This window comes from Barbus barbus (assembly GCF_936440315.1).
Source record: "Barbus barbus genome assembly, chromosome: 23".
Taxonomy (NCBI): domain Eukaryota; kingdom Metazoa; phylum Chordata; class Actinopteri; order Cypriniformes; family Cyprinidae; genus Barbus; species Barbus barbus.
In genome coordinates, this window is record NC_136751.1 from 4,010,463 (window position 1) to 4,029,836 (window position 19,374).

At 36.7% G+C, this 19,374-nt stretch overlaps 1 protein-coding gene across 17 annotated transcripts in view; it reads right to left on the bottom strand.

Annotated features, from left to right (window-relative positions):
* kifc3 (kinesin family member C3) overlaps window positions 1-19,374 on the bottom strand; it is a 42,160-nt gene that overhangs the window by 12,950 nt on the left and 9,836 nt on the right. For 2 of the 17 annotated variants that reach the window (XM_079374103.1, XM_079374094.1), the window contains exons 2-11: window positions 11,102-11,219; window positions 9,116-9,264; window positions 5,556-5,591; window positions 4,685-4,892; window positions 4,130-4,269; window positions 3,796-3,861; window positions 2,691-2,813; window positions 2,261-2,542; window positions 1,206-1,379; window positions 130-216 (exon numbers count right to left, since the gene is read on the bottom strand). In XM_079374103.1, the coding sequence (XP_079230229.1) occupies window positions 130-216; window positions 1,206-1,379; window positions 2,261-2,542; window positions 2,691-2,813; window positions 3,796-3,861; window positions 4,130-4,269; window positions 4,685-4,892; window positions 5,556-5,591; window positions 9,116-9,264; window positions 11,102-11,219 (1,383 nt within the window). Of the gene's footprint in view, window positions 1-129; window positions 217-1,205; window positions 1,380-2,260; window positions 2,543-2,690; window positions 2,814-3,795; window positions 3,862-4,129; window positions 4,270-4,684; window positions 4,893-5,555; window positions 5,592-9,115; window positions 9,265-10,512; window positions 11,048-11,101; window positions 11,220-13,166; window positions 13,419-16,739; window positions 17,030-19,374 lie in introns of those variants that run through there. The other 15 variants (XM_079374096.1, XM_079374095.1, XM_079374097.1 and 12 more) reach the window with 11 other exon arrangements.

The following is a 19,374-nucleotide window of genomic DNA, read 5'->3' on the forward strand; positions in this document are numbered from 1 at the left end:
GAATGGCACTAAAAATGGGACAAAGACCCAAAAGTCTGCTCACAGTAAACCACTTCCTATGAATGACAGTTGGGATCTGACCCATGACACATTTTTGACCTTTGACCCCTGCAGAGTATTCTGGCCGACCTTGGAGAGCCTGTGGGTGACCTCGGTGTTACCCCCACCCACCGCCTTGGAGAGCAGGCCATACAGACGGCCACGGTCTGTCCTCAGCTGCAACGCAAGTGAAGAGAGAGAGAGCCGTTAACCAGCTCTGTCACAACATCGATATCAGAGAGGCCTGGAACTAGAGCCTTGTGATTACCACCGTGCAGAAAATCATGAAGTCCAGTCATAATAAAAGGAATTTACAGTATAATGTGGAATGTTGGATGAATAAATCAAAAGTAGGTCTGAATAATCAATCAAATAACCATAAGAAATAGTGTCTGTGAATAGGTTAAAGTACAAAAAGACTGCTATGCAAATATGAGGTCGAATGAGTGGCACAGTTTCATCTACTAAATATACTGAATCATGTGTGATGCATATGGAGTTTTCAGCATCTGCCGTCCCACTATATGAGGAGGACATGAGCACACAAACTGCATCTCCAGAGCTGCTCTGAGAGTCACTTCACCAGCATTTCATTTGTTAAAAACTATCACAAGATACACAAACAAACTCAAAAGGTCTTCACTACAACCAGACAAAATAAAAGTTAGTTTTAACTTTATGACAGAAATGCATTACTACTGTACAATAGAATGTACTTCTCAAAGTATTAACAATAATACAGTTTGTTCATTTTTTTTCAGGAATTTCACAAAATATATGCATTTTCCATTCATGTTTTAAGCAAAAACTTAAATGCAAACCTCTGTTGTGCAGCACTTCCTTTGCCAAAAAAGGATTTGTTTCAAATTTCATTACATTTTATTATGTAAGGTTAATTAAAGACTAAGATTAATTCTTTATGCATTCATTTGATTACCACCATTTTTGATAAACGTGTATTAAATAATAAAACACACTTTAGAAAAATTAACAGATTTCTGGAAAAAAACATTTCAGAGAGTAATATTGTTAACATTTCAATTAAATATTAAATTGTTAAAGTCCTTTCTATTCATTTAAATTAATTAAAATCCAGCCAATTTAAAACTGAAAACCGCGCAGACCTCTAAACTCGAAGCAGCGCTCACAGGAAGTGAGTGTGGTACCTGCTGGCGGAGCTGACTGCTGGTTCTCTGGGACTCGTGCAGCTGCTGCTCCAGCTCTCTGAGGAGCTGCCTCTGGACACTCAGCTGCTCCTGCAGCGTCTGGTTACGGGCCTGAGCCGCCATTAAAGCCTGTTTACACTGAGCAGACTCCACTTCAACAGTCTTAGTCACATACTGCAGGAAGAGTGAGATACAGATTAAATCACTTCAGTTAGGAGAAGTGCATCTTGTTTTTGGTGAAAGGCAGAGAATCAATATATTAAGTGCATTCCTTAGAGAAGTCACAGGGCGCTGGCTATAAGTATATTGTATTGTAAATGTGAAGAGAATATACATATTGTGGTAATAGAGGTGACTACACAATATACTATACACATGGAAAACATGGAAATACTGCCAGATACCATGTTTGCTATTCTGTGGCCAATTTGTGAATCTTCTCTTAATTAGAATAAATGTCTATAGCTTTATTTACACTACCAGTCAAAAGCTTGGAATAATAAAGATTTCATAATTTTTTTAAGATGTCTCTTTTGCTCAAAAAGTTTGCATTTCTATAATCAAAAATATAGTAAAAACAGGACACGATTCCAACATTTGATGATGTGATCACCTCATACCTTTTTGTATTATTTTTTATTTATTTAAAAAATATCTTAGGTTGTCACGGCTGTGATCTTTTGATTTAACTGCCTTATATTACTTTTATTTTTAGGAACAATTTTCTTTGACATTAAAAAAAAATATTTTGTCTACTTTGTTAGTTTAAATTTGCTATACTATTCTTTTCTTTTTAAAAAAAAAAAAAAATTAAAAAATGTTAGCTGTATACGTCATTGGGATGTATCATTTAAGAAAAACAACCATTCCAATGCACAGTAAGAAAGAAATTACAGTAATTTGCAGCTCATGAGGTATAACAGTCATTTATATATTATAGGTTCCGTTTCTTAAATGAGACATCCTCAGTGACATAAGCAGCTGACAAATGCAACCTGTGGACAGAGCAGGCTTTGAAATGAGACACAGCTAATGTTTCATTAGCACACTCTCACCTTGACCTGTGGTGTCAGAGCAGCCTGGCGAGACAGAGCCTCCTCAGTGTCATGAAGCCGTGAGGTCAGCTGCTCCTCGCTCTGGCTCCTGAGACGTGACGCCTCTTCCAGCTGCTGCTGGAGCTCCTGTCTGCGCTGCGCCGCCTCCTGCAGCTGCTGCTGGAGCTGAGCTACTACACCAGTCCTCTCCTGCACCTGCTGCTCCAGCGCAGCCAGTCGCCGCTCCCGCTCGCGGCACTCCTCGTCCTTACGGCACAGCTCTCCACGCAGGGCCTCCACATCCTGGAACAGATGCAGACAGAGAGAGGAGCATTATAGAACAGCTGTGAAACACCAAAACATTTATTGCTTAAAGTAATTATGATGTCATTACAGAAACAACCAATCGGACTGTATTTGAGGTTTAAGTGATTTATGGTTGTGTGAGTACCTGGCTGTGTGGGCAGTGGCCGGTAGAGCAGGTGGTCTGGGTCTGACTGGCCCTCAGCTCTTGCTTGAGCCGCTGGTTCTCACTCTCCAGCACCTCGAGCTGTTTCTCCAGATCTGTCGCCCCCTAGATACACACATATACATTTACTTAGCTAAATGAAGAATGCTAACTATAATTACTATTTGCAAATTCTAACCCAAAGCCTCTCCAAATTCCCTAACATAAATCTTTATACTGGCGGAAAACATTGAAAATTCTTTAAAATTGTATTTTATTTATTGTGTGAATACATTTGGATCAGTTAAAATTAGCAAATGTTCATTACAGTAATGAGACTCAAAGTAAAAATGTTCACTGCATATGCATTGAGTCAGTAAGATTTTTAATGTTTTTGAAAAAGTATCTTATGCTCACCAAGGCCACATTTATTTGATCCAAAATACCGTAAAATTGTAAAATATTTCTAACTGTATAACTGCTTTCTATTTGGCTACATTTTAAAATGTAATTTATTTCTGAAACATTTTATGATCAGTGTTGACTTTGCTGCTTAACATTTTTGTGGAAACTTTTTTTCAGGATTCTTTAATGAATAGAAAGCTAAAAAACAGCATTTATTTGAAATAGAAATCTTTTGTAACATTAAAAATGTCTTTACGGTCACATTTGAGCAATTTAATGCATCCTTGGTTTCTTTCTTTTTTTTTAAATGTGAAAGTAATTTTTTGAACGATTGAGTAACTTAACAGTTCTTTTTATTTAATGCATTAAATAAATGTCAATTATTTTTCCGAAAGAGGGTGAGGTTTTATTATATTTAGCTTTCTCTGGGGGACAAAGCTATAAAGTACAGTTAAGTACACTCACACCCATCTCACATTTGAGATCAGTGCCAATTGTAAATCTTCCAGGGCCGAAGGCATACATTCCTCTCTACTCCCCTCCCATCGTAAAACTAAATCAGGTCAGTGTAAACCTGCAGGAGCAGGAGCTCTTTATTAAACAATAGAATTGTGGTGACTTTAGCCCACCAGGATCAGGTGATTCATACAATGGCACTGAGTGTGACACAACTCTCCCTGTCCCTAATAATTCAGTCTCTCACCAGCTCAGAGCGCAGTCTCTCCACCTCCTGCGTCTGATCCACTAGTTTTTCCTCCAGCTCCTTGACCTACAAAACCACAAACCAACAGCATTATTCAGCCAAATCCCTTTACAAAAATTAGTCAGGAAGTATCCTGCATCCATACTCATGATGTATCGATCTATTTTAATCCAACCAGACAGAAACAATGAATATCAATGCATAAAAGGTCACAATGCATGGTGGCTGAGGAATATAAATGATCTGGTGGTGCTCGTGTGAGTCTGGCTGGAAAACTGAGCCTTATTCTCTCTCTCACTCTCTCTCTCTGTGTGTGTGTGTGTGTGTAATGTACCTGTGTGCACAGCCCAGTAATGAGAGCAAGTTGTTCTCCCTCGTCTTTTTGAAGTCGCTCCTGTGAGTGAACTTTACTCACTTGTACAGCGCTGGGAAAATCCACAGGTCTCTGTGTCAAAACACTAGAGGTCCTCACACCTACAAAAACAAACACACCCCCACACACACACTTTATGGCAAGCAAGCAGATTTTTCTAACTTTTAGGTCACAAGATAAGTAATACCGTAAATAGTTTTATTATAAAAGTATTCATTATTAATGAAATACACAAAAAATTAATTAAAATGTACAAAAATATAAATTTTATAATTAAAATAGAATATTTCTATTAATAATAATGTAATTATGTAATGTTTCAACAATCTGAAAAACAAGCCCAACTTTTTTTTTTTTTAGGGAAAAAAGCAAACATTTACTCAACCTACTCATTTAATTTCAAACCCATATACAAGATGCTTTTTCCCCACTTTTTTAGGTCTCAACACAAGAAATTAATATATTTATTATAAATGTGTTAATTATACAATCTCATATCAGGTCTCTCTCTCTCACCTGTAGGTGACACAGCTTGGTTGAGCTGGCCGTCCTGCAGTCTGAGCTGCTCTTGAGGTTCTTGGTTAATGGACAGATGCTCCTCGTTCTGCTGGATGTCTTGGTTGAGCTGGTGGTCGTGTGTCTGCAGTCGCTGTAGCAGGAGTCTTTTTGCAGCGTCTTCGCTGCGCAAACGTGACTGGAACTCACAAACTCTCTCTTGCAGCGTCTGCACAAACACACAAGAAACCATGAATGCCAGCCGTGCTAAAGAACCTTCCACAACCTGAACTATGAGGGAAACACTAAAGCAGACAAGAGGAAAGGGATAGGTATTTCTGAAATGAAACACATAGGTTGATTTTTCTTTTTAAGAAGTGTTCATGCAAAATAAAATATTAATAAAAAAATAAACCTAAATAAAAGCATAATTTACTCAACCTATTCATGTCATCCCTAACCCATATGACAATTTATTCCATGGAAAAATTAAAAATATTTCATAATTTAATGTATAATGCACAAGCCTTTTTACATTTTTTGGGTCACTATGATTTTGCAGTAACAGAACAAACAGCCAGGACAGCTACAAAAATATGTGATCAACAGAATAAAAGAAAATCATACTAGTTTGGAATGAAAGTAAATGAAGACAAAATTGAACCATCACAAGAAAGCTTAATGGGCAAGTGACTATTCCTACTGGCACAAACTACCTTGGATACAGAACCCAGATGACTACAAAACCTCTAAATAGAGACATTTAAGCAAACAGGGTGGATCTATGAACATAAGAGACTTTACTGCAGTACAGTGTGCTTTGTAAAGTTGACGTCAGAACGACACAAAGTAGCTCACAGCTAAGCACAAAGAAAGAATCAGAGGGAATTACGTAGGCAGACGTCCAGGAACAGGACAAAGTAACCTTCTGTGCAGGTGAAATGGTGAGAAGGCAGCGCAGAGACACACAAATGAAGAATGACGGGGAAAAAGGAGAGTAGAAAAGCATGAAAGCAAGAAGATCAGTGGTGTGACAATTAATTATAGACAAAATATGAAACAGCAAATCAAACAAAATAACTCAACCTCGAATATCAGGAAAAATGTGCACATACCAACACACCGAGATGAAGCTATACTGGAAGATTTGATGTCTTAAAATCCTGTATTTCAGACATTCATTAGACTGGAAATCATTGCACCTTCACAGGTAACACTGCCTGGTCAACACAGATTGATCTAGAGAAGCACATACACAAAGCTATCCCATGTCTAAACTATTGTTTGTATTGAGAAGAGTTGTCAATGCATTGAAAAGCAGAGATCAGGACACACCACACGTGATCTCCAGCCAATCGGATCGCTCCTGTGCTCATGGTATGCTGAAAAGCCTGGAAACTCCAGCGCACTCAAATCTCACTCCAGATTGTCTTTTACAGAGATGTTTATCCACCCTTGGAGATCAAAGAGAGGAGGACTGCACTCCTAATGCTTCACTAAATAACAGTGGATCATGTTATGTAACTCATATCTAGGGACCAGGGGCCGGTTTCACCAGCTGTGCGCAACTTAGCCTAGTTTGGACATAAAGGAGCACTAAGTTACAGCTAATGCATTTACACACGCCTCCAACCAGGAGTAATGGTTGGAATAAAACAAACTCATGTTTCACTTGACAAACTTCAATCGTTTACACACACGTCCTAATGAATAATTTTACACTTGTTAATAAATTACTTTGTTAGTGACTCTTCAACATGAACCCAATCTAAGCAGCAGTGCTATGTGTGCATTCTTGTCCTTAAATAATAAAAAAAAGGGACAAAGTGTAAATAGCATAATTTTTTAGCGATAGATACTTTTTACACTAAGTGCAAATAGCTATAGACTATTTACACTATGTTAAAATAGCAAGATTTTCTGCTTTTTATACTACTTGCAAATAGTGGCAATTGTCTGCACCTCAGTATTGTAGTACAATAAATCCCTCCCTACACCTACCCTAACCCTACCTGATACTCTTTTCAAATTTTATTGAAAATAAATGCCTTTCTGATGCGATATGAAACTTGAAAAGGGTGAAAAAAGTTCGGCAAAAGGTGGGCTTGAATTCAGGTCTATCGTGTTAAAAAGCACACGCTCTACCATCACTGAAACTGATGCTGAATTAGCATCTTTTTTTAGTGTTGACTAACCCAATCACACGTTAGTGGGTGGAGTTAGTATAAATAGCCTTTGCCAACAAGGCTGGCTATTTGCACTTAGTGTAAAAAAAAAATCTTATGTTTTTGTATCAGTATTTATTTACTGATCCTTATTAACTCAAAATACAGTTTCAGAATTTTACTTGCAAAAAAAAAAAATACACCTATGACTATGGAATATTTCATAGTATCTCAATAGAAACATAAGTTAATATAGATTGAAATTCACAGCATTTATACAACTTTTCCTCATGTATTTGAAAGCAAATATTGGATTATTGAGGGTACACACGTCATATTATGCGACTGTATGACTTCACAGAAAATTTACGAACTACTAGCTACCTTCTGCCTTAAAGGTGCTGTATGTAAGTTTTTGACTCTACTAAAGCTTAAAAATACTATAATATGTTTGCAGATATTTATGAATCATGCTATGTTAACATATTGTTTATCTGAAAAACAATGCTACAGTCAGTTATTCTCCTTTGAAAATGTGCGTTCTGGCCCGGAATATCGGTTTGTGAAACCCGCCCACTGCCAGTTCACCCAAATGTATTTCGGCACGCCGGGTTGCTAGTTGGCGGAAAACACAGCGCATTTCATTTCATTCATTGTCATGTGCGCTCGTTCCTGTTGGTGTCGTTAATCTAGCAACCTTTGTGTGCATCAAGTCTGAGGAGGGGGGGGCTTCAATATTTTTGTAAATCCTACATACATCACCTTTAAGAACAACTTGAAAATGCAACTGAATAAAGTACAGAATTCGTTACAACCTAACTAGTAATAACTAAACCTCCAGTGTGGACTTTACATTCCAGTTTAAGAAAGAACTTATGAATGGAAGGTGCGACTCAACCCAAAGATTTGGGAACTAATTATACTTCCAAGCCACCAATAAACAAACACACAGAAACACACTGGCACCAACTCCCAAACATAGCGTCATGGGATTCAAACACCACTCACATTATCTTTAGAACATGTAAACATTTAGCTTTAATTGCTAATCAGTGGTCCACTTTAGTGAACAAACAATTCTCTATTATTTAAAATTTAAGCATAAAAATGGTTGTTTTTAGATCTGATACAGACTAATAAACAAGATCACTGAATGAGCAAATAGCAGCCCATCTAATAAACCAACTGAAATGTGATTTGCCTGCAGATGTTACTCTGAGGGAATCTTACACTGAAACACTCGGACTCTGTGGTCATTTACAGAGAACCAGAGAAAGCAGCTCGTCTGAGAAGCTCTAGAGCTGATAACATTGTTTAAACACAGAACACAGAGGGAGCGCTGCCTGTTAGCTGTGACTTATTAACCCTGTGAAACCAATTACGCAGAGATCACACAGCTACAGAACAGACCAATCACACAGTGACCAGCTCCTGAATGCAGTGATCTGGTGAAGACGGATTCAATCACAAATAGTGGTCGACCGATATTGGTTTTTTCACAGCCGATGCCGATATATTGGATAGCAGGGTGCCGATGGCCGATATAATTTTTTAAATATTTAAGAAATTTATAAAAAAATAAATGTGTAAAATAATCATAATTATACTTTATTTTTTGCAAATAAATAAATATTTAATAAAAATATAATTAAAAAGGAAGTAAACACTCGTCGACCACTAATCACAACACTGTCTCACAGAAACACTGACTGTTGAGGGTTTAATATACATGTATATTGCACCACTTGAAAGTTTGGATTGGCAGGATGTGTTAATGTTTTTGAAAGGAGTCTCTTATGCTCCCCAAGGCTGCATTTATTTGATCATAAATACAGTAAAAAGTAAAAAATTGTAAAAATAAAAATAAAATAGTAATATTGCAAAATATTTTTATATCTAAATAATGGTTTTCTATTGTAATATATATATATATATATAAATTATTCTTCAGTGTGGACGCATTTTTCAGGATTCTTTGATGAATAGAAAGTAAAAAAAAAAACAGCTTACTTGGAAAAAAATATTTTATAACATAATAAAAAAAAAAATCCCCTTTGATCATATTAATGAATCTTTTCTAAATATTTTTTTTTTTTTTTTAATATCTAACCCCAAACTTTTGAATGGTAGTCTAAATATTCTACTACACAGAATCTGAAAATAACATGTTGCAGTAAATCCCTAAACCCAGTTATAAGCATCTGTAACAGTGATTCTTGCCTTAATGAGCACAGTTTGTAATATGAATTGCCCAGGTTAATACTAGAATAGTGTTATAGGATCATACCTGTATGAGCAGCTGCTGCTGTTCTGAGGTGGCTGTTTCAGAGAGGTCAGAGGTCAAACAGTGGCGCTGAAGGACAGAGTTGGGCAACGAGAGAAAGGAGCTCTCCTCCTCACCATCACTCATCAGGATATCCAGGGAACTCGCTGAAACTACAAAAAAGAGAATATTGTCAATCCTTAATATTAAATAATTCAATAATTAAATAAAAATGGACTTAAGTCTAAAAAAAAACAAAAAAACTGAAGTTGAAGCACTAAAATAATAAAAAAAACTGTAAAGTAAAACAATGATACAAATTAAACAAATAGTAACATAAAAAAAAAAAAAGTAAAAATGAAAAAAGCACAATTACTAAAATGCTACTAAACTAAAAATAAAAGCTCTCAGAATATTAATAAATACTGTAATAGTATACAAATAATAGTAAAATAACACTGGCCCAGGTGACTTGTAAGTCACACAATGGCTTTGCGAGGGAAACAGACTAACTCAAAAAAAGAAGAATAGACATAGCTACTTTTCTTGAACAAACCAAGGAGATCTAGAGCCAATGTCAAGATTTTCAGTTAATAATGGCTTCAATTTCAGTCTGTTTCTCACATCAAACCACTGTATAATTTCAGAAGATTTGAAATATCTTAATTTTATTTGAAATATCTTAATTTTTCAAAAAAAGTCTGGATCGATTTGTATTCATTCTGACTGCTCTCTCACTGAATCATCTAAAGCAGATTCGAAACACTTAAGAAAGCAGAAAGTGGATATTCACAAAAGGCTTCTTTTTCTATCTTTTGTCCTCACATGCACATGTCTGGTTTTAAATCACTCCTGTCACTGTCACTCCTTCGTTCTGCTCCGGTGTCCTGCTGTTCTCACAGATTGGTCCAAAGAGGGAGTTATAGAAATGCACAATATTTACATGAATGCTAGACAAACTCAAAATTATTTTTTGTTTCCAGAATTTAATTATTAACATGAGCATATATTGCATTTTTGAACCTTTTAGTAAAAAACAAAAAAACAAAAAAAAAAATCCGCTCATGCAGGCACCCCTGGTGTTTTCTGAAGCTTTCGTGTCCTTTTTGAATCTTCAGAGCTCCTTATTCAACGTTACTGCATAAAAACGGTTTATAATTTTTCTGTTTGTGTTACTAGGTAGAAATAAAGTCCTTCAGGTTTGGAACATCATGAAGGTTGCGTAAATAACGTCAGAATATTACGTTATGGGTAAAGCAATCCTTAATAGCCGACTATGCAGAGAACACATCAATCTGGTAAAGGTCCTGCAGGCATAATAGAAACCACTGACTAATGATAAGATAACAGTCTTCTGCGAGTGATGCATTAACCTGAATTTCAATGCAGCCCTGAACCTTATCAAAAAAACAACAGATTACCGTTTTTTGTCTGTCAAACAGCTCTCTGTCACACTCACACGGATGAGACGTGCAGCCTCTCGCCGGTGCGGTTTACGATGACACAGCAATAGAGCTGCTTTCGTAGAAGAGTGTCAGACTGAATGCAAACCGGTCACTGCATCACTGCAAAAACCAGCCGCCAGATATTTCCCCGATTTTCCTCTTTGTTTGCTACCCGTTTTAGTCCTTTTTGTTCTTTGTTTCTCACACAATCGCAGTGGCTATTGTTATATTGTCCCGTGCAGCACAGAGCGCATTAGCACATGTACATATTTTCCCTGCCTCGTGTTCAAGCCCTGCTCTCGTCTCTAAGGAGATGTACCCTTCTGTACCTGGACAGAACGCATAGTGTTCTCTGTTCAGACCGAGAACGTCTGACTGTGTTGCTCCTTGTCAGTGCGTAAGCACACATCCCTCGCTCTCTCCTCAATGACTGAGCTCTCTCACACACAAACACAAACCTACTTCTGTGTATCTTCAACCTCCTACATACACTCAAACATTCAAACTATCCTCAGAAGAATGTTGCCACACCGGTTTTGTAGTCCACCCATGTGACAGTGCTTACCATCCAATGAGAGGTCTTCGTTCCAGAGCTCCTGCAGGCAGGGGGTGTGGCCAACGTCCCAGGTCTTTCGTGTGCCGTACATGACCGCAGGGCCGAGCAGACCACACCGCTGGACCGGCTGTAAACACAGACCACATCCCATAAACACCTAACTAATGAACTTTTGAGACTTGAAAAAGCTGCATATTTTTCATGGAGATTTTACAGAATAAAATCATTAACCCATACATATACATTATTTATATTTATACACACATACATATACATATGTACACACACACACACACACACACACACACATATAAAAAACAGAAGAGTTTAGTGAGCCTTTTGAACATTCTGAAACCTAAAATGCATTTTTTTTATTTGTATGTGCTTTTTTTTAGCTTTATGTTCAAAACTCAAATTTTGTGGGCAACATATATAATATAATGCAACTCGATGACAGAGATGAATGAAACAAACATTCTTCAAAAGCCTAATGTATAAGTGATACATTTCAACATGATTTTTCTAAAAATGTATGGATAATCAAGTAAACCTTCAGTCCAATAAGTGCATATTTTGAAATTACAAACAAATGTATTTGTATATTTACCTAATAATAATAAAAAAAAAATCAGCAAGGGTTTCACAGCAAAAAATCACTTTCACTTGCTTAAGTATAAAGCATCAATCAGATGACAGAAGGCATGTACCAAAGCGCAGTATAAAGTCCAAGACCTCTACCATACTGGCCTGCACAACAAACAAACAAACAAAAAAAAGACAAGACTGACTAAAACAGCCTATAGAGATGAAATACTGCTGACATCTCGGCATGTCTCATGCGGTCACGTGACCAGATGCTTTCCAATGACCAAACTTCAGGGCCATGAACAATCGGTGTAACAACAAATGAGATTAGTGTGACGGGCACAGGTCACACTGACAGACAAGGATTACACTCCTTCACGACAGACAACACAAGAACCTAGACACCGAATAACTAACTGACTAATAGTGTCTTCTACAAACAGACCCGACCTGCTTACAAAAACATAGCAAAAAACCAAGAGGATGGCAGTATTTACTGGAGTCTCAATCTACAGTATTTCACCCAGCAAAGAACAAACAATAACAGATTTAGAGAGCCACTGTCAGTGTTAAATTTGCTAGTATTTGCATAAACATGCAAACATATTTAAATGAAAAGAACTAAAACATGCAGCGGTCATATTTCATCCCATAAATAGAAATGGGTGGCTACAAAAGTGAACGTTTTACTTTAAAGACAGTGCAATAAGTGCTGTTCTTTTGAACTCTATTCAAAGAATCTGTATAAATAAAGAAAGGAGTGTTTTCAGCATTGATATTAATAAGAAATCACCAAATCAGCATATTAGAATGATTTTGAAGGATCATGTGACACTTAAGGCTGGAGTAATGTAAAAATTCAGCTTTGCGTCACAAGAATAAATTACATTTTAAAACGTATGAAATAGACAACAGTTATTTTCAATTGTAATATTTCACAATATTATTGTTTTTCTATGACGTTTTTACACTGCTCGTCACAAAACAACTGTTTTTGGTCAAATAAAGGCAGCAGCAATAGAATAAACAAAACATCACATATTGAAAAGTTTGTGGGTGTGCTTACTTGCCATGAAAATAAGAATAGAATACAAAACTAAAAACTTTTCAAATTTATGATGAAACATAATATAGCCACTTCAGCACAGCAGCATGAAAAACAAAGGCTTTTAACAAGATAACTATGAATCTCTCTGAATATTTAGTCTGAGCTATTATGTAGTGCACAGAAAACCACTCTGTCACAGTACAAAGGGGTCATTAGCTGATTTAACGCAAGTCTGAGCCCAAAAAGAAAGTAAGAGGCTGAAATTGAGTGAACACTGCATAGCAGCAACAAGCAATCAGTCTTGACCCAACAACAAACGCTAGTCACGCTGCATATCTAATCCTCCTAGAGCACAGAAACCCCTCTAAGACTACATAGCCTCTATTCACACTGGCCTCTCTGATTTTAACACACACACACACACACACAGTCCTGCTGTACCATCGGTCCGGCTTTCCTGCAATCCTGATGAAGCGCAGGGCGATCCCGGTCCAGCCAGCTCTTGTTAATGAGTGATCCCATCCAACCCAACATCTTATCTGCTCAAAACCACCAAATAAACTGCTCTTAACTGCTTTACATCTTCAAAATGACGTTCATGTTGATCACATTGTAAAAAAAAAAAGAAGAAAAAAAAAAAGTGTTTACACTATCAAGTCTGTGAAGATGTCCTGTGCCGCCACCTCTCTCTACAGAGACAGGGAGGCTTGCACCAAGTTCATTTTAACCATAATCCTTTAAGCTGTCAGCAGATGACCTCTTTTCACCATGATGGCAGGACAGACATTTTTGGACTGATCAATCCAGTCCCCATACCTGACACCTTCACTTTCCCCTGACATGTTAGAAAACATCTGCACTTTAAGCAGTTTTGTTCAAACTGTGTTTAATGCATTTATTTGATCAAAAACACAGTAAAAACTGTAATATTATGAAATATTATCACAATTTTAAATAACCGCTTTCTATTTGAAAATGATATAAAATGAAATGTATTTCAAAGCTGAATTTTCAGCATCATTACTTCAGTCTTCAGGGTCTCACGATCCTTCAGAAATCATTCTAATATGCTGATTTGCTGCTCAAAAACATTTATTAGCAATATTGACAACAGTTGTGCTGCTTCATATTTTTGAATGCTTATTAAATAAAAAGAACGAACATTTATTTGTTGAAATATAATCTTGGGAACATTACAAAATGTCATTTTTGATCAGTCTATAATGTCCTTGCTGAATAAAAGTATTAATTCTTAAACATTTAAAAACAAATAGCCACAAGGCACACAATTTCTGAATGTCATATGAAAAACTATTAAAACAAGTTTAATTTACTTAAGTCAGTATAAGCACAATATTTCACAAAAAAGTAGTTATATGATTTAAATGATAAAACTGTAAATACTGTTCAAAATATCGTGACATTGATGTAAAATGATCATAGTTAATGTAATGAACTACATCTGTAGTTCATCTTCTAATAACCTGTGTGAACTTGAGAGGAAGTGACTGTTTTTCCAAACATAAGAATAGACTAAGTGAGCTTTCGGCTCCCTATCGACTCAAAGATAGTCCTTATTCCACCTGAGAAGAAACCTAAAAGCTGGGCTATGCAATCAGGGACAGAAAGCACTTGTACTACTTCTAACAGTCTCTCAAAGGTGTATTCTGGAATAAAGAAACATTTCTCCCTTTAATCATGCTGTTTATCAACTGACCACCAGAGGGAGCAGTGAACATCTAGATTCTGATGGGAGTCACACTTTACCAATTACTGGATTCATTTTCCATCAAGATGTACAAACATATGACTTAATTATCCAACATAAGTCACAGTAAACAAGAAAACATTACGGCATCTGAATTACCCCAGAGCCATTCTCTTTTCCCCTAAGGTCAATTTACGCTCTGTCGTGAGTAAAACGACACTCGGGTCCTTCTGATGTTTCAGCAGAGCTCACGGTGGTCTCCTGGGAGGATCTCACACAACAGACTGCTCTAATGAAACATCTGATCAGCTTCTGCCCCCAATGAAACCGCACACCTCAGATACTCATTTCATCCAGTCCCATAGACGGGCATTTCATTAAACGCTGTGCTGAAAACGGCTGTTTAGTTGAGGAAGAGCCAGCTTTTTCCATCACACTGACATGGGTTTTCATCTTCAGCAGCATACTTACACACAGAGGAGTGTGTGAATCTCATTAGCCTACTTCTGCCTCTATCTTTGTCCCCTGTGTCTCATCTTCTATTTTAGTTCTGCTACCCACATCCACCGACAAAAAACCCCAGCAAATCACGTACAAACCAACGGTTGGTCTAGAGAGCCTGCACTTAAAACAGCATTCAAAACACTACATACATCTGAATGCACCTGCGTGAGACGTCAAAGCCCTTTAAACACCTCAAAACAATATTCTAACATGAAGTATAAGATTATTTTACTCGACCTCTTACAGTATTAGATCAAACCTGACTAAATGGAGAGAACTAACAATTCTACAATTCTCTTCTACCAGTGTACACAACATAGACGTATTATTATACAATTTTTGCTTTTAATTAGTTCTGATGAACAAACATACATAAGATAATAGGGTAACGTATAATCTAGCTTAACATAACATTTTTCAGATACTGCACTTGGGTCTCCCTGACTGTCAACTGCAACAGAACAGCACAAGTATTATTATATTCATATTTTATATGCACTGCAAAACTTCTAAAATTGTTCATAATCAGTTTTTGGAAATTAATAAATAATTTAATTACTAAATTACAATTAAAATCTGAGAACTGTGTTGATGCTTTTTAAGTTGGTGTGATATACTAAGGTACACTTGTAGAAGCAGAAAAAAAAAATGAAAATAAATAAATTTAAAATTAAATAAAATGCCTAGAACATTCCCAAATCAGAAAACACATTTAATAGATCCAAACAGACTTGGATTCATACACTGTGAAATTTATCCGGGTTTTAATTTTTTTACAGTGTACTGTATTAATATGAAATTAATATGAGTTTTCCATATTGATTTTTCAGGTGTTTTACCTGCATTTTGAATTTTTCACTTCATTGCATTGTGTCTTAGGGTTAATGGAAACATCAATAAAATTAATGGACAATGTTCAGGCAGAAAATTACCAGTACGTTTAAATTTCTTTTTTAATAAATGCAAAAACAAAACTATTTTAGTCAGTCTGTAGCGTTACAGACTTAAAATTAGCTTTATATAAAGTAAGTTTATAGTATTCCTTCATGTCGAGAGCAGTGCAAATGAATATGTGGTTTTCGAATTATATCAATAGAATTCATGACTCGAATATGAAACAAAAGCTGTTACTAATGTATCCTGTTAGTTACTGCTGACCATTTCTTTACTCCAGCCTACAGCATCAATCATTCATACTGTATCAGTCGATGCATGGATGCGCGCACACACACACACACACACACACACACAGTCTGCCACCAGTGAGCGGTTTCATGAATCCTGTGGTCCAACAGTCTGTCGCTGTCTGTCTGATTTCCCTGTATCGTTCATTTATCTGCAGTCACCCACTGAGTGTGTCTCTCCATCTGTCTGTCTGTCTCTGCACTGCTTTGTCTAAATCACTGTACAAACACAAGGAAGCCAGGGACGCAAGCACATGCAACTTCTCTGCTATAAACAGGCCCATGAAACATTCATCTGAATCCAGTTATTACAGCTTCCCCATCCCCCCATCATGAAAGAATAAAATCACCCTCTCCTTCCCTCCCTCCCCTCCTATAAATCCCTCCATAGCGCTCCGGCACAAACATCTGTCTGCGCTGGACACCGTGGCATTAAACGCTGCATGTAACGTCCAGAATCACCAGACCTGTGCATGCTTGTCATGTCTAATGAAAGAAAATAATGTTACATTTTAGACATGAACAAAATCTGAATCTTAAACCAAACTGGTAAAATATGAACAGAAAAACAGTACACGTGGTTTAAATAAAATGTTGCAGCATCCTCTCTGAACTCACCTCTGTTCCTGCGGTCTCCTGCTGTCGCTCATGCCTTCATTATTTCATAGCATTTATTTGGAGCACATACACACACACTCGTGTACACACCACCACCGATTTCTGCCGCTCCGCCACCAGCTAAACCGTCCCTCTCGTGCTCTCTTTGTGTCACACACACTTGCGTCTGCATGCAGCTCCTCTCTTCACACACACACTCTCGTTCTGACACGAACGCTGTTTTTCCAGTTGCTGTTCCTTGGTAACGGTGGAATCTGAGCCGCATCACGGCCCCCCGCTCTTCTGCCCTCCTTCCCCACAATTCCCTCCTCCCTCTTTGCCACTCGCCTGGCCACAGAAATAAATATTGCATCATGCAAATGTAGCGTAGTGCTGCTTCTCACTCCATCAACATTTGTGTGTAGCATCCACCTACTTTTTGGCACACTGATATATTTTACATTTATTCATTTGGCAAGTGTGTTTGTGCATTTATGTTGCATTTAAGGTATGAAGAATTGAACCCACAGCCTTGGTGGACCAACTGATCTACAGAAATTCATGCTTTTTTTAGTGATAAACTGGAAATACATTGTTTAGGATGATTAAGTACTTTATTTGCATCAGGGTCAATGAAAAAAGATAAAGGAAAAATATTTTAAAAATGTAGTTTAAAGCATCGATTTGACTTTAGTCATGTTAGTTTTATAGGTATAAATACTACTATATACATCTATACTACTAACAAGAAAAGTTTAATTTCAATGATTGAAAATGTCAACCATTAAGTAAAAAAATTACGTGAATATGCGAGTACATATTTTGAAAATTGCTTTAAAATATTTTTGAAAGGTTTTATTTTTGGTAACACTATTTTAAGGTGTCCTTGTTACATGTTTCATGTACTTACTATAATAATAATTAATTATGCATAAGTACATGCAAGCAACCCTAAGACAATTAATTAGCTACATGTAATTACTATATGGTTAGGGTTAGGATTACCAACCCTAACCATAACCATATAGTAAGTACATGTAGCTAATTAATATTTTCAGTATAAAGTGGTTAGTATCACCCTGACATTTCTAAGGTTAAGCCGCCTGATTAAAAAAATAAATAAAAATGAATTTTAATTCAGAACAAAAGAAAAAAACAACCACTACTCATGGAAGGAGTATATTGGAATTACTGTGTGTATGAATCAAACTAATCTATATAGCTGAATAAATTAATAAATGCATACAAAAACTAAATCTGTTTATGAATATTTCTGATCAAATCTGAGAGCATTTTTCTGATTGAATTCAAAGCAAAAAAAGAAAGAAAAAAGACAGACAGACAGTCATGATTTTTTTAAAGCCGGTCACAGCGGGTGAAATTGCGCACTCGTTTGTGTGGTGTATTAATTGACGGGCCTCTCAGCAACTACACTGACACCATTCTTCTGCTCCCATGAGAGCAAACACATGGTATTAGTAACTCATGGGGAGGCATTGCTAGGTAACGGGGTTACAAACGCAAACATGAACAAGTACAGAGAATGTGGCATACTTTAGGAATATGAATACCTGGCTGATAAACACTATAGTTTGAAAGCTGTTGCTCATCTACGGAGCACAAATCATTTTAAGGTCAAGTCAGCATTATGAAACCCTTTCCAATGTATTGTAAAACCAAGTAAAGCATAATAAAACTGCTGTTAGTGTTCTGTATATTATCGATGTTAAAAGTTTACTAATTAAGGTCCTAAAACTTCAGTGCCAGCTTTGATGACAAATCGGTGTCAGGTCAGGAATTTTCCATGTATTGACCCGACAAGCCTGTTAATGATAATCCAATACTGCCATTCTAATCACTAGTCGTGGGCAAGTAAACTTAAACACCCTCAAACTCACTGCAACTAACCAGTTACACATGGTTTGGCAACTAGAACGCTCTTTTTACTTTTAACACTGCAAGCACAATATACTTTAATAATGACCAGAAACATACCATAAAAAAGCATGTGCATGCAGCTGCTTGGCCAAAACATTCAAAACCTGCAGTCTTGTGCTACACAAAAGAGGCGATAATTCCTTTCAAATATTCATTAAACCACGTTTTTCTGATAGCTAAACAGGCTAATAAACACGCTAATAACATAAGATAACACGCCGAGCAAAACTCTCTTCAGTTACGGTTCCATAACAACTTTATATTTGCACGGAGTATTTTTTATGACTGTTTTAGTTTTGCCATACTGCACCACAGAGTCGATATATGGTACACGTGGTCTATAAAAATCACAATCAGATAAAGTTTGTACATGCACTCTTAAAAATAAAAGGTACTTTATTGGCATCTAGGTTTCTATTAAGAACATAGGGCTTGACAATTCAATATATAATCACAATATAATTTTTTTCAGTAACGGTGATATGATTTTTAAAATCTACTGGCTTAGACTACAGCCTTTACTGGGGAAACCGCTAGTAGTTACCGCTACCCCTCTCAAAGCGCCTCCTACTGGCAGAGAATCAGATTGGAGTTTCAATAATAAGCCTGTCTCCAGCAACATGTTTTTGTTGTTGTTTTGTGTGTGTGTGTGGGGGGGGGGGTGCTTTAAATTGATCAAAAGTTATGATAAAGACATATAGATGCTGTTCTTCTGAAC